Source organism: Passer domesticus, chromosome 6, assembly GCF_036417665.1.
Source record: "Passer domesticus isolate bPasDom1 chromosome 6, bPasDom1.hap1, whole genome shotgun sequence".
NCBI classification, from domain to species: domain Eukaryota; kingdom Metazoa; phylum Chordata; class Aves; order Passeriformes; family Passeridae; genus Passer; species Passer domesticus.
In genome coordinates, this window is record NC_087479.1 from 17,871,623 (window position 1) to 17,888,708 (window position 17,086).

Consider the following 17,086-nt stretch of genomic DNA (forward strand, 5'->3'; position numbering starts at 1 on the left):
AAAATGGAAGATTCCTGATTCTTCTGCTTGGAAGGGTGGAGGTAACAGAGCTCTTCCTTAGGAAATGGTACAAAGCTCTGGAGTGACAGAGGACAGGAATTTCAGCTGAGGTGAAAGCAAGAGAATTTAAGGGTAATTAGAGCTTGTATTTACTGCAAGCACTCTTCATCCAGGTACCTGACATCAGTGTCAGAAGGTCAAGATATACATTCAGTGCTGGGCATATGCCAGGAAGATCCTTGTCAGCTTTCTGCTGCTTGAAAGACACCAGCCCTCACTGCTGCACTGCAGTGATCAGCTGTTACTATGGGAGGGGAGTGTATGACAGTATCTACTAAACAGGATTAAAGTACATACCTTTCCAAAAGAGGATGGCGGCAGCCTTCCACTGTCTCTTGGACAGGATGGAGAGACAGTTTCACACACACTTATCTTCTGTCCACATCTGGCTATCTTCTTTTTCAGTTTCTCTCTTCTCTGCTGGTCAGCAACTTGGGGAAGAGACAAAGTTGGTGAGATCCAAACTGAAATATTCTTTGTTTCCCTCAGTGATTTGGAAACCACTACATTGTAGTGGTTTCCAATTGCTCAGTAAAGTCAGACTATTGAGATACATTCCACTTCCAACCTACAGCAGTTATAAAATTTATGTCTACTCTTAGAAAAAAAAATAATTAATAGAGTATACTTGTAGCTGAAGCTGTGCCTTAACTTGCCTGAAATTTTCTTACCTCACAACAAACACCAGCATACAGGACTTCCAAGATCAGTATTGCTAACAGAACATTTTGCTCAAAAAGTTACAAACTTTCTATCAGTTCTTTACAGCTAGAACTCCTTTGACTGTACTCTCAACCAGTATTTCACAAAAACCCCTGTGTTTATAGTTAGCAAATCTGACATGTAAAAAATCCACACTTACAACATGGAATTTCCTAAATACAGAAATCCATGCCAGAACAAGCAAATTTTTGTCAAGAACACAAAAAAATTGAAGGCTAGCTCTGAGAAGGCTACTGTCAGATCAGACCGGGGAATTTTTATCAGTCCACACTGGTCTGCAGTCCAAGACCTCACCTGCAGTGAAAAAAGTTGAATCAGGTATCTATGCCATCAGATGAAGTAGCCCAAAAGACAGGTAAATTTTCTGTGTACAAGTTTGCCATCAGTCACTTAAATCTTACAAAATACAGTGCAAAGTTTTATGCAAATTGTAAGCAGCCAGGTTTCACAGATGAAATACAAAATCGTTTAGGTTAGAGAAAACCTCCAAGAGCAAATCCAAGTATGCGAATCATTTACTTGATAGAGACACACAAAGGCCTTTGAGGACTTCTTCTCTGGTTTCATAATATATTTATATAATACTCTGGGAGACCCCAATCTGCACATGCACTACTATATTTAATGCACGGAGATGTAAAAAACTTCAGGGATTGGTGTGGTATATTCTTCTACACAGCTGAGACCTATAGCAACCTGAGGATGTTTAATCAACCTTTAAAATGCATTCACCTGTGTACCCTACATACATATTAATCTCCAGGAAATACTTAAGTAAGTGCATTCATTGGATTTAAACATTTTAGTCCCCTTTTAAGATGGTAAATTTAATCTTTCAGATGTGAAATATTTGCTCTTATTGCTCAGGAAAATCCCTCTTTCTCTTTCTTTTATTTCTTACAATTGATATGTAAAATACAGAGTAATTTATTTTAAGCTGCTGATTTATCCATCATACGCTATTAGAGTACTTCCAATATGAGACTGCTTAAATTACTGAGAAAAAAAATAGCTGAAGTTAACAACTGCTACATTATACAACTCTGAATTAAAAATTTACATTTTAACAGAATGATAAAATATACTGCACCATTAAATAATTAAAACGGAATGTTTTTCTTTCTATACTGAGTTATTGTGTCTGTTCTAAATTATTATTATTTCTAATTGTGTTTGTCTTAAAAGTTACAGAGAAGCACCCAAAAATTAGTTACAGGTTAGGCATTTCATATGTTTGAGATAAATAATTACTTATTCTGGGCCAATACAGCATGTCTGTGCGTGCACATCCATGAAGGCTCTAAAAACTCACATCTTGCCTACTGCTCAGGAAAAATGCTAATGGCTGATTGAACAAATATCTAGAGAAACAATGGGTGAATGAGAGACCTACAAAGCAAAAATGCAATACATACAGATAGATGTATGGGTAAGGACGAGTAGATGTCTGAATCAGCAAGTTCCTTACACTCAGGTGCTTAGGTGAGAAGTGGGTTTGCCTATGACAATACAAGCTTTAACATTTTACTGCATGTTCCACCTGCACACCATGGCTCAACAGGAGTGTCTGGGCAAAGTGCAAAGCAGCATGAATATTACTGCAAAGAATTCCCATGTTGTCCTTATTCTGCTCTTTATAAAGGAGAAACTCTGAAATTTGACATACATGCATGCCTTTACAACTGGCATTCAAAGCTGTTAAAAAAACCTCCTCCAGGACTGATGCTGGGACTTTTCACCCAAAGCATAGCTTATGACCAAAAATAAAGAACAGTAAGGATTCCAGCTAAGGCTATCTTAGGATATCAGAATGACCCACTGGGACTACCACCACCTACATGGGAAATGTGGAGTCCTTGTCTCACACCAGTCATACAGTGAGCTCAGCTAATCCATTAAGTGTGCTCCAAAAGCCATAAAATCACTCATGTGCACTAAAAGGCAGCACAGACATGCAAAACAGAATGTCAGAAAACTCCAGTAATATAAAAATTGTATTGCCAAATCGGGAATTTTCAGGCTAGATCTGTGGTAAAAGCTAGGAATTTTGAAACCAGCAAAGTAAGAGATAGAGAAATCCTTCTAAAAAGAGTTAATGTAGATGTAAACAGCTGGAGGTAAGTTAGGATAGCTCTGAGGCAGTCAGCAAGTAACGCACACAAATGCAGAAACAGGCACGCTGCCCTACCTCTCCTTAGTTCACGTCCTCTACCCATGCAAGGACTGGAGAATCCAGTCTGATGCTTTGACTACAGCCAGATAGAAAACTTGCCTGGAACTCTGAGGCAGTAATTTCACTACTGAAGATACTTAAGGTTGTCATACACAACTACTTGTATTGCAGTGCGAATATATTAAGCACAGAAAGAAAGAGACCAGCATTCAAGAGACATCCAATTTCAGAAGAGAGATTTAGATTTTAATTGAAAACATTGCTTACTGTTTAAGGTATCTTCTGCTTCAAATCCATTACAGACATAAAGCTTCTTTAGCTTTCAGTGAGGTCCTTAAACTAAATTTGAAAGAAGTGCCCTGGGCATACTGTCATAGACTAGTGGGAAGTAAACAGACTGCATTTGTTAACAGATACTTAAAACAATTTCACTGCAAATAACTTTTATTTGAGCATTGGCTCCAGGAACATGTCACATATGCGGAGTTAAATATGGGAGAAGTACATAACAGTAAATATCTTGTGACAAATAAATTTAAAAAAAAAGAAAACCACTGGGTTACTTTTCATCTTTTTAAAAGGGGGAAAAATTGTGTAGCAATAACATAATACAGTTTATAAATCCAGATAATGAGTCCCTTTAAAAGTCTTATTAGAGCTTTAGAGATTAATTGTATTGCATTAACTACTGTGCTCAAAACCCCACAGATTCATAGTATAGTAAAAGTATTAGAATATAAACGACTTAGTGATTCTCTAGATCAGACAAATTCAGTCTATGAACCTAGATTCCATACCTTATTGCATCCACTCCATGAATCCATTCCCTTAATTTTGTTGTCAGTGAAAGGAAGCATAAGAAAGACTGAATTTCAGATATTAAACTGTAGCACTCCTCATAAAGAGATACCTCTAAGACAATCAATCAATCAATGATCAATCTGTCACTTTAGCCTACTCTTCCCAGAGTACACCACACTTCAAAGCAGAGATCACATCACTTTATCTCCCTTTTAGAATACTCCCTCTATAGGCTTAATTATTTTTTCTAAGTCTAGACTGCAGCAGCATTTCAAGACATGCTTAAAGTTATAAAACAAATGTCATAAATCTGGAAGAAACAAACTAATCATATATATCACAGTCCTAGTCAGTTTGAAAGCTCTGCACTTAGAAGGACAGAGCTGGAATGCCAGCGGTTGTCCTTTGCTCTGAATTTCCAATTGCTAAATTTATCACATCACATCACAAAACAGCTTGCAGTTAAATATCAAGTTATTTCATTTTTCATGTAAATAATTGATGGCAACAATGAAATACAAAGTTAGATTTAAATTGAGTTCAGCTTATAGAACAATGTATCACAAAGGAATTATCCAACACTCAGAATTTCTCTACTGTGTTTTTATATCAGCTATTTTTGCAATAACACACTTAGAGTTATTGTTTCCCTTTTGAATTCTTTTTTAGATAAATCATACAAACATCATCTTGGCTGAGCTTGAAATGCCTAGTGACCACAACTAAACTGGCCAGTGTACCAGTTGGTGATATTACTTCTGTAAGCAAGCTCTTCCTTCTCTAAGTATTTTTACTACCAGTTTCCTAGCTCTACATGAATTTCCACTACACCATGATTTAAGCACCTGGGGTGAGATCTCATAAAATTAAAGCTAATGGCAAAATTCAGTTATGAAGTTCAGGTTCCTTATAAGTCTAAATCTAAATTCCTTAACATAGAAATTTTAATTTTCATAACTCTAAGAGATGATTTTGCAGTCTTTTACATTCACTATCAGTAGCACTCTTTCATCAAACAAGGGAGAAATCACCATAAAAAAGGGTGACAAAGTATTTATTAAGGGCTTGATAGCAAAGCTGTGTTTGTATCAAATACAAAGTAGCAGCTATAAGAGGGTATGTACTTCAGAAATCTGATACTACTTGGCAAAGCTACTAATGGTGAAATCTGGTCATTGGTAAGACTTGGAAATAAAGCCTAACAGTGAGACATGAATCCTTCAAGGGCATTTCAGAAGAGGCTAGAAGCACTGGATTATCCCAAATCCATCCACCTCTGATGCTCCTATGGGCTCCTGATCCAGCAGACATCTCCTACATACTTCTGTCAGCCTTAAGAAGAACACAGCAGCCTGCCAACAGTGACTGCACACTACCTGTGGGATGCTGCACCAGCCCTGAAGGAAACATCTAAGCCTGCCCAGGTAAACCTCCATTTGTGCACCCTAGAGAGAGGTCCACCGAGCTTCTAGTGGCCCTAGACAGTGATTTTGTTTTCAAGGTACCACTGGGGAAGCCCCCAAGGACAATTTAGACATGCTGTACTGAGATAACACTGAAAATAAGTGGAATGTATAATCTTATTCTTGTTCTCTGGCATGCTATGGCTATTTTGTAATCCTAAGTAATGATGGACAATTGTATAAAACAACAGTCCTCGCCACCAGCAGACAGATGGTAAAGCTGGGTAAATTAGATTAAAGATCAGGGACACATTTTCAGTAATAATGATGAATAAGTACTGAAACATCTACAAAAGGAAGTTATGTTTTCTCTGCTTCTTGACCTTTACAAGTCAAGACTGCAGGCTTTTCTTGTTTATGTGCTTTATTTACCACATTCAATATGGCTGTTAAGTTCTATATTAGAACAACTGGATGGAACTTTTGGTTTGCTTAACTCATGATGTCAGTCTACAAGACCTAAAGTCCTTTCACAACTACAAGTTGTGAAAAATGTATGTACATATCTAAAATTAATTACCTCATAAAAACCCCAACATCTTTTATTATAGAAGAAACTTTACAATAAATAAATTCTGGGGGAAAAAAATCACTACAGTTCAAAGTACAGATTCATAAAGATTTTTTTCTGTAAGTTTTCCTGCCCACCAAATTTCATACTTGATAAATATATTAGAACACCTTTCAAAGACATAATACAGGCATTAGAATTACCTGAGTGTTTGAATTTAAAGAGCTTTTTTTAGTTGCTTATAATTTTCATTTTCAGAAATACATACATAAGGAGAAGATTTAACAGAAAAAAAAAATTGAGTGATTTTGTGAAAGCTTTCTGTAAAATGGCAGCAACAACATGTAAAGCAGTTTTTCATAGATCTCTGCTTTTTCCAGATATATGTGTTCATGGGAAAATTAAGACTTAAATACTGTATTACATAACAATATGTATTTCTTGATATTTTTGCTAGAACTTAACCCATTTAAAGGGTAGAAAACCAACATTACTATCAGTCTGAATTGGTGCCTCTCCCTGTCTCTCACTGCTCTCCCTCCAGGAATCCAAGTTCTACCAGGTTAGAATAGATCTATGGTGGATAACTTCTCAGAATATTTGTTTTCCTTCTTCTTCTCCCCCTGCCCTGGTATCAAAGAGACCTGCATTCCTAAGCACACTAATCACTGAATTCAAGCTGTACTATCAATATGCCTTGTGGAAAAACCTCTAAACATATGGGTTGAAAAGTTAGTACTGTTAGAAACCAGGCATGTGTAGCAGCAGCTGTCTTACTTGGCATAGCCTTTGTCAAGTTTTCTGGCACAAGTTTCACAACCACAGGCTTCTAATGGCCACTGGTATCAATCAACATGCTTGGACTAATTCTGAACATAGAAGTTTCACATTTCAAGAAGTTTCACATTCTAACAACTATTTTAAGTCAGTAAGCCTGATCTAATACACAGGAACATGCTCACTGCTAGCCCAGGGGCATGGCACCTTGCCTGCTTAGATACCAGGAAAAGAACAGTGGAAACTAAATCCACTTTAAGGACAGAACACATTCAGTTGGCCAGGGAGAATGCCAACTACAGTATCATGTTTAATTCTTAAACACTAATGACTGATTCATGGCAACAACCCCAAAGGGAAATACTCACCTGCTATTCTAGCAGTACATGAAGCACATTTTCAGGAGGTATTTTTTAACACTATTTGCAGGAATTCTGTTTTGTAACTCTATGCTATTAATAAATCTTATCATTTTAAACTAAATTTACCCCCTTGCCCAACTCTTGAAACAGAGGGGGAACAGAAACTTTATTTGGAATGCAATAACTACACAAAGAACACAAAGAGAAAAAAGTCATTACATGCTTCAGTTGAAACAATGACATGCTACTGAGAGAACTACTCAGAGTGAACTACTGTGAGAATAAAGGTGCAAACCCCTCATCCTCAGTGACATTGGAGATACTGCTGATATTCAACTATATTGAAGCTAAAATTGTGCCTGGATAAATCACGTGTCTCATCTTGAGCAAGAAAGAAGAAATTATTTTGAAAGTATTCTAAAACCCCTTTTCCATTGCTTTTCTTGCTCAGCATATTTGCAATATTCTTCCTGTCTGAGCTATTGGCTGTCATCTCCATGTAATCTGTTTCACAAAATAACAGAGGAAGAAAAATGATTCTCCAATGGTTTACCAGAGACTCAACAAATGGTACCCTGCACTGAGCTCAACACCTGAACATGTCACACTTGGTTGCAAGGTCATTACAGTACAGAAATCTGTATTTCCTGATCAACAATGCATAGAACAGCAGGGAAAAAATGCAGTCACTCTAATTCTAGGTACAAAATAAAATTGAAATAATTTTAAATTTCATTATAAAAACCTTGAATTTATAAGGATAGTGCAGAAATTGAACAAGATATGCCTGGGTAGTCTTAACTTTAAATACCGAGAAGTCAGTGAGACCAAAAATGATGAATTTGAAAGTAGGTGTTTCCCATCTAATTACCTGTTTGATAACTGCAAAACTTTCAGCCTAAATGACAGAGTTTCTTATCTGTTTGTAAAGGAATCTCAGTCAGATGGAACAGCATATAAAGTAATGCAGGTCAGAAAAAAGATATCACCTACACGCACACATTGAGCAGTGAGAGAAATCCTCAAAGGCTTTTGTTAAGAAAGGTCCAGGATTTTGTCTATGCATTTGTACCATATACTTAAGATTATCCTATCTCTTGCAGTTGAGACACTTCTGCCATTGACAAATGAACTGTCCTGATAAGCACAACTAATTCCTGACAGCCCAGATCCATCTCTCCAGCATTCCATTTGATGCAGATTCAATGTATCTACAAGTAACCGAAGAAGGATGTGAAAGCTGAATAAAGAAGCAGACACATGAATGCTCAGTTAAGGGTTATATGCTATTGTTACTCTTTGCTGGCTCTTTTACTAAGTTAAGTTTTACAGAAGCATTTGCAGAATCAACATATAACAAATACTTACGTTTGATGCTGGCCAACCTACTTTTGGGCAATGAACAGTCTACAGCTGCTGAAAATAAGAAAAACACCAAACGTGAGTGATTCAATATTTACTTCGTATATGTGATAGCTAGAAAAATGTAGTAATAAACCAACACAGAACAAAGACTAATTTAATTCTTTATTTTAAAATATGCTAGTTACTGTGTACCTAAAGTATTAGGTTGTCACTAATATGGTCACAGGATTTGAGATAAAGCTCTCTGGCTAAAACACATATTTAAAGGAAGAATCATCACTTAATGAAGACTCCTTTCAAAAGGTTTCTGTACATTTTGTTCTGATAGCATTTACCTGCATACCTGAGGATACTGAGTATGTCACAAGACATAACATTGTGAGTATTGTATTTGTGAGTAGGGACTCTGTCAGTAACATGATTTTCTCATTTGCAAATACACATGGCAATTTTCACAGTCCTTAGAATTTGCTATTACTATTAATTACAAGATGAACAAACGCTTATTATGTTTTTGAAATAAAAATAATAAAACACATGGTGATCTAAGTTTAAGTAGAAATGTTCTGCCTTCATTCCTAAAATAATTTCTGTATGTTTGCTGTTATGACTATCACTGTGACTTTCAGTTCAGCCTATTACTTCATAATTCATTATTTCATCAAAAGCAGAATGAAGCCAATACAGCACAAAGTGCTCTAAAATTAAGGTAGGATCTTTGATAACATTTAAGGAAAATGTTTTCATACAAAATGTCCCATCTCAACAATAAAAGTATTATTAAGTAGCTGCCACATCTTCTTGCTGACATGTGTTTGGGTAAGAAAAAGGAAGAATAGTAAACTTCCTACCATTCAGTTCATTCCTTCTTGGTATGAGCCTATTCTGAGAGACTGAGCTAAATTTAGGGGGAGACAGTTCATTCATACATGCACACTTTTACCTTTGGCTGAAAGAATTCTGTTATAATGAACCACCATGTGATCTCTGATCAGGTATTGGCTAGCTAGATTTCGAGCGGAGCCAAGGCAGAAAACTGCAAGATTAAAATACATTTGAACATTAGAAAGGCGAGCAAAAGAATACTACAATTTTAAACAGTTATTAATTGCAATTCAATGTCACAAACTTTAAGACACCGTTTAACTTCTTTGCTCAAAGGCAGTATTTTTTTTACCAGTCACTATCACATGAAAAAAATCCTGTCTCCTTTTTCTATCCCAAATGAGCCATTAATTCAATAAATAGCTGCAAAAATAGCTGAAATTGTACTATGAAACTTCCTGTTCTTCACTCTATGTTCTTTTGAAAAAAAAGGTGTCTGAGGTGTCAGTATGGCACAGAACCACACACTAGCCTATGTAAACTACTAGCTTCAGGGGTTCTTTAACGTGGTAAACATATATATATATATATATATATGTTTATTACAGCTAACAGAGATGGGACATGTTTACATATTTGTTCATCTTGCTACCAATTTGTAGCCAGCAGTACAGTCAAGGCAAAACTAACTCCTTGAAAGTATTTTCAGTAATGCATACTAAATATAAGTACTGTTAAATTTCTCCAAATAAGCTCAATGCGGAAGTTTTAAGAAAACTATTTTAAGCACCAAATCAATGAATTCACATAAAAGGAACCAAGCTGACCTTCTGATGAAAGTACATGTAACTTACCATTACTTTTATTACTTAAGTGTCCTTTAAATGGACTTGTTGGACCACATCTGGGAATGACAACAGCTGAGCATTCATTCATTTTAGCTAAATGTGAAACAAAAACCAAAGTTAGAGAAAAATCCCCACATATATTTTTATAGACAAGATAAAGCCTTTCTCCAAAGAATGCAAGAATGGTTCTAATGGATCTTCTTCAGAATCTTCTTCAATCATTTTAAAATCACTGAACTACAAGTGTAGTTAAATAATTTAATCTAAACACCAAGATACAATGATAGTGCTCTGAGTGGTTCAGGGAGCTAAACAGCAGAACAGACCATCAGAACACTTTAGTCTGAACTTAACACTGGTCATTAAACTGTACAGAGATACAGTCACGATTCTGTTTCTATGCTAACCTCCAATTTGTTTCAAAGTTCATGGCACTTTGATAGACTGGGAACTCCACAGACAAGTGGAGATGCCAACAAAACTTAAACAACCAGTTGTTCTGAAAAATGAGAGAATGTGGATGAAAAGATCTGTATCTCCTCTTTGAAAACCACTGGCTGTCATGCAACCTAAGATTTAAAAATTGGCACAGGAGCTAATTAAGAATCTGCAACACTTTTAAAACAAATTTGGACAGGAGAAACACTAGGACTACAAATACTCGTGTATACAGAGCACTGCTTTAAGGCATCCAAGGTATATAAAATGTAAACCAAAACTAACAGGATTTTTTTAACAAGGTAAGTATACCAACCACACTTACTTAACATTAATTCTAAAACTGTACAGACAAATTCTACAAATTTAATAGCATTAACTATCAAGGTCCACGTGGTCTTCCCATCCCCACTGTACTTCTCAGCTGTCAGTTCAAGAGTCTGCAATCACCATGCAGGTGAAGTCGGTAACTCCACTGCTCTACTGCTCCTGCTGACCTCTGGCTTTCTCCCTTTCAGCCCATGAAGAAACACACTGGACCTACCCAGTATGAGTGGGAATCTCCTCCCAGTGACCTCAGCTAGGGTGCTAAAGGCAGACACCATTACAAACTGACCAGGGGTGCAGGGAGCCATGGTAACACCCATGCCACACATGGTAACAGCTCCTAATCCCACCTCTCAAAGCTTACCCAGCACCTGGCTGTCCAGGGCTTCTTTTTTATTTCTCACTGTTATATAACGACTGTTGAAGTACTATTGCAATTACATATATAACTACTATAGTAGATAACTTAGTTTTTAAGTTCAACAGCATGTTGCACAAGACGGTTAACACGGTGTCTTAAATATTAATTAGTAGAGATTGCAGCAAAACAAACCATTCATTTAATGATGTTTTAACATTATTTACCCAAGGCCTTATAAAAAAACCATACTATACTAAATTTTGAATGACTAAGACTAGTATAGGAGGCCATAAAAATATCTAAAGAAAAAAAAAAAGAAAATTAAAGTAATTTTCCCCTGTTGTGAAATAACACTAAAACTGGACCAACAGATTCAACCTTTTTTACAAAGCACAGAAAATACCAGGGCAAGCTTGAATTCTTTTCATACTTTGAAAGGCCAGCCTTTGTACAGTACAGGCTTCTGTGAATTTACAGTATTAGCTGTGGTGTTTGCAATAACAGCACTCTCACTCCTTTTGCTGTGAAGTTGCCAGACAAGCAGTTGAAAAAGGACAAAGAATAAAAAAGAAGAAAATGCTATTGGAGATTTTTTTTCAACACTATTCTGCAAGTGCTTTAACTTTATACTGTTATCTTTAAAGCCAAAGGACAACACTCCTGCTTGGAATGGCTCATTCCCCTCATGGTACAACTCTTCCTTATCTCTGTTTGTAATTTAAACATACATAGGGACATACAATAAATTATTTTTCAAATATTAAAATTCCAAATGCACAGCAAGAGTTTATTGGATTTATTAGATTCAGAATGTTTTCAAAATGACTGCAAACCTTTTCCAATAAAGCATTTCTTTCCTGTTAAAATATTTTATTTCTCTACCACACACTACTACATACAAGTGGTATTCACAGTCTAGCTGGATCCACCCTGAAACCCATGACTCGCAGAATGTACAACATGCAGGTGTTGGAACAATGCAAGCCTTTGGGAGGACTTGAATGTTAGATTATAAATTTCAGTTGATAGAATTTTCTCTAATGATAAAAACCTGCATGCATATACACCTGCAATCCAGATTACAGAAGACAACTGAGAATCTGAAGTGTTTCATTCCCAATTGCTCAAATAACCTAAATATTCTACTGTTTTCTGTGCTTCAGAGCTAGGCTATAATTGCAGAGGGAAGCATCTGTGGTATTGTTAGGTAAATGCTTACAGTACCACCTCTAACTCACCGATGTGACAGAACCCTAGAAGGGCAAGTATGATCACGTTAAAAAAGCAGACATTGCTCTCTCTACAACCGATTCTCTTCAAGTAAGCGAAATGACTTTGTCCCGCGTTAAACACCACCAGGGACACTCGGAAACCTGCTGCCTTTACTGTCTTCAGCTGCAGACACAACTGTTCAGCACCGCAGGAAGACTGGGCTTTACAATGTTCACTTGCTTTGCATCACCAGCAGATGGCACAGTGGAAATTCCACCGGAAAAACTGTCTGCTGATTTAGTGCTTTACAATTAATTTGTACCCGGGGAAGGAGCAGGGAGGAAAAAAATCAGTATTTCACAGACATCAGTATTCACAGGCAAAAAAAGCTGTCAAAAAGTGTCAGTCGGGAGAAATTAAAAAGTATTTCTGTGCCCTCTATTTTGACTAAGGATATATAGACAGCACAGAAAACACTCTTATCATGAAGAAGCCTGTTGCTAATGTCAGAGAAGAAACTGGAGAATTTGTTATGTGCAGGCTCTTTCAGCCTTACTGAAGGTAGGAAGTGCTAATGGTCAAAAGTTTCACAACTATCATTTCAGGTTGTCTTTTGACTTGAACGGGTATTTATTTGGATTCCAGCTGTGTTTTCAGTTATTTGCACAACAGCAGAAACAAACTGAAGGCTCAGATATGTGAAGAGAATTTTAAAGGACAAGGTGGGATTTTCAATAATTTACAGCTAAGCAAATATAAACCAAACAATGGGAGAATGACTATGAAAATATCTTTGATATATGACACATGTAACTATCTGATCTAAATGTAAATTTCCTTATAGATATAAGTGGACGGTCCACACTGAATACAAAATCAGGATTTTCATACTAAGTGTTGTCCTAAAGTACAGACAGGAAACAAATTAAATACTTCTAAAAATTTATTTGATCTTTTATTCCTTCTATGACACTAAGCAACAATGAAGATAAAACCAAAAAAGCTTTCTCTAAAATTTTTTCCAGCTGGTATCTAACATAAGTCATAACTATATTATTCCAAGGAGAATTGAAAGAGATTTTGTTTAAATTATATTTTTATTTTATTTAAAATGCATCCTATCCTAATTTCTGATTTTACAGTATTATAAGTTATATAAATTGGTGGTTTACTTTGTTTCCTGATTGTTAGCGGATATGCAGAATTTACAGAAATTATTTTTCTACAAAGCCATTTCAGATTTGGAACGTGAATATGCACTGGAAAGAAGCCCAGTCTTTCATTACCATGTTCTCCCAGAAAAGATTTTAAACACAAGTATTAGACTTACTATTTTTAAGCATGTAGTTCAGTCATAGTAAATGAAAATTAAATAAATAAATCAATCACGCTATCTTTACCCATCAAGACTTGCTACTTAAAAGATAATCCATAAAAATACAGAGACCCTAGGTGGGATATTGGATATAGACATCTAAATCTAGCACTACAACACATAAAACCTTAACTGTGTAGAGACCTGTGAACACTATAATTTCCAAAAAGCAGCTCCCAGACCTTAGCCTGGATTCAAACAACCCTCAGCCCCAGGTGGATTTAGACTTCAGGTCTCCCCAGCTGTTCCAGAAGAATATGCTTATCACTGCCAATATTGACCCTTTTGTGCAGCAGTTTGGTTTTGGTGGCTCCAGGACTCTCACATTCCTAGCTCTATAGTGGCTTCCTCTCAGCTGGCAATGCAAAAACACCTCTGCCTCTAACAGACTAGAATTGCATCACTTGCATGAGATTTGGGCATTTGATCCCTCTGAGCCTGATACACAAATGCTTTGCAAAGACTCTGGCCACTGCAGTGATTTATGTCTGAAATTTACAGCACAAACCTGCAAATGTAAATTTCAGTCTACCACTACCACCCTTATTCTACCAGCCAGTTTCATGACCTCTTCAACGAGGTTCTGCTATGAATTAACTCCTTTATACAACTAACAGTACACAACAGCACTAATGCTGTACGTGTGCTGAGGAAGAACAAATCTGTAAAATCCAAAATTACTTCAAGCAGTGATGGAAACTTCTCTAAACATCTTATCTAATATGTCTGACAAGGTCATACTTGAAGGAACTGAATTATGACCTGAAATACATGTTCCTTGCCTTTTGGTACTAGGAGAATTTTCAAACCAGAGTCAGAGTACCCATTAATTCTTTATGCTACAGAAATTTTTATATATATGAATACAACACAGAAATACACAGAGGAAAGATGATAGCTCAGAGTACATTAAAAGATTAACCTAGTTACAAAAATCCACCTTGGATTTAAACTTTATTTAAATAAGAAACTATTTTTTTCTATTTTTAACTGTTTGCCCTTTGTATTAGCATGATATACTTAAAAAACGCTCATATTCTATTAGTAGTACTACCAATGAGGCCAGCTCTCCTATTCATGTAGCTTACATCTTTGTACCATTCCCCTAAACTCCTTCCAATATCCCCAGTTTGCTGCCTCTTCCTTACCTGTGGCCATTCCTCCCCTCAAACACTCCCTACTTGCTCAGCGGTGGCTGATGAGGAGCTATAGGAACTACAATTGCTCATCTAGTTTAAGCTTCTCTCGTTGCTTATCCCTGGCTGCCTAGTTCTTACCCTCTACTTACATATCTGGGAATGAACACAGAACAGAATGAGTTTCTCTACAAAATGTGTATTTATTTGTTGGGTTTTCTCCTACCCAGCCACTGGGTATTACTAATGCTCCTAGCTCTTACTCACAGATGGGTGAAGCTGGCAACAGATGCAGAACTGGATAGACAAAAAGGCCAGCAGAGAGCAGTGACCCACCCACAGACTCCTTCTCTAGGTGAAGAACACAGGTGAAAACATGGCAAGTGTCCACTACTTTTCTGTAGCACCTATGCAATCACGAGAGGCCTTCAAACATGGCTTCAGATTTAGCCACTTACTGAATGCAGATAGTACTCCAGTTTATTTGAAAGTTACAGAGAGGCAAAATAAGCATGACACAATGACACCTGTATTTTCTTTCCTGTTCATGCAAGTGAAAGAGAAACCTGGCCCCTTGGTCCAACAGAACCTTGGACCCCTTTCTGGTTTCACTGATAACAAAACTCTATTCAATCCTGGGAGTATAAGGTCTCACATGTGAAGCCCTCTTTAAAATAATCACATTTAAAATTTGTTAATAAATAGCAGAACTCACCAGCAGAAAGAATAGTCATTATTATCTAAAAAGCAAAAATCAATGAATAGAGAGACCCAGGAATCACACTACTCCAATTTTAAAATAAAGTTCCAAATGTTCCATCTGGATTTTGCATGGGATCATTTCTGTCACAGGCAAAATATGACAAAAATGATACACTCCCTGACAAGCACTATACATAACCTCCTAAGCCATTAATTAGATGGGTGCTATTTATACACTTAGTATGCTGGATTACACAAAAGCTCTTTACACATACTCTCAATGCCTAACAGTTAGGTCTCTCAGACCTTTAGAATTAAAAATCTTACAGTATTCTGTATTAATTAAAACCATGCAATCAAAATTGTATTTCAGTTCAAGAGTCAAGCCCTCCTCTGAAAAATTTAAGAAATCTAATGAAATAATACAGTAGCCTTGAGTCATATCTGATTACACAAGTCTGGAAAAATATTTGTAAAACTTTTTCTAGCTACAGGCTTCAGCAAAGGAAGCTCTGGATGCAAACTGTTGCTCTCTTCGTACTCCAAAAGCAGAAACAAACAGTAGCACATATTGTCATATGAACCGCAGGCAAAAGAAAATTAATTTACGTCAGTTTGCTACAACTACCTAGAAGGAGCCTGTGATGAGGTGGATATCAGACTCTTCTCCCAGTCACAATTTACAATTTACTGAGTGAAGGTCTTAATTTGATAAATTAAAGTAAATTTGATAAAAAGTTAGGAACACTGACTAACACTTCCCAGTTTCAGTTAAAATTATTATAATCCATATAAAACTTGTACATGTTCTTCCTTCTCTGAAGACATAACTAGACAATTTTCCATCTTTCTTGTTGGTCAAAGAAAATTTCAGCTTCTAAAAACTGGTGCTACCAAAGAAGTAATTTAGTAAATTTAATAAGCTGTTTGGTCAAGTGATAAATGAAGGAATAATTAAAAAAAAAAAAATAGTTCACAAGTCTGTGTTAACACCCTTTCAGCTCTAGTCAGTTTAATGCAAGGACTTCCTACAATGGAGGAAAAATCTAAATAAGATGATGTTGTCTATAAACATGTGAAGCATTTAAATTTTGTTTTAAAATCCTGGAAGCCTGTGTAAATTGCCTAAACTTAACAGCAGCCTCCATGCAGCAGTAATGATGAGTTTCCCACTCATCCCACTCATAGGTGCTACTTTATGCTTTAAGATAAAAGTGGCCCAAATGTTTGTCATTGATTAACAGTAAGTGCACAATGCTGTTAGGTATTGCTGTTTCCGAACACATACCTGAACAGCAATGGGAATTAAGCAGCCCAATGCAGAGGACTGGATTTAAGCAACAAAGCTGGTTTAAAATTACAGTATTCAGATTATTTGAGGTCATACTCTAAATCTGTGAGTATATTAACTGGCTCCTGAAAATACAACAGTAAATAACTTCAAGGTTTATACCTGGAATTAGGGAAAAACATAGCAGATTAATTCTTTGTATTTCTATGAGGGTAAAAAAATCTCAGCCTTACTTGAACTTTGACAAGACCTACATGAAAATCCTATATACTCCTATATATATTTTCTCAGTATTCTCACTAGGTAAAACAAGGCCTGATACAAACAAGTGCCAAA

At 36.3% G+C, this 17,086-nt stretch overlaps 1 protein-coding gene across 3 annotated transcripts in view; it reads right to left on the reverse strand.

Moving 5' to 3' along the window:
• Nucleotides 1–17,086, reverse strand: part of SPATA7 (spermatogenesis associated 7) — a 33,415-nt gene that overhangs the window by 14,393 nt on the left and 1,936 nt on the right. The window contains exons 2-5 of one of the 3 annotated variants that reach the window (XM_064423653.1): nucleotides 9,915–10,001; nucleotides 9,179–9,271; nucleotides 8,239–8,283; nucleotides 358–491 (exon numbers count right to left, since the gene is read on the reverse strand). In XM_064423653.1, coding sequence (XP_064279723.1) covers nucleotides 358–491; nucleotides 8,239–8,283; nucleotides 9,179–9,271; nucleotides 9,915–10,001 — 359 coding nt within the window. Of the gene's footprint in view, nucleotides 1–357; nucleotides 492–8,238; nucleotides 8,287–9,178; nucleotides 9,272–9,914; nucleotides 10,002–17,086 lie in introns of all 3 variants that reach the window. The other 2 variants (XM_064423652.1, XM_064423654.1) reach the window with 2 other exon arrangements.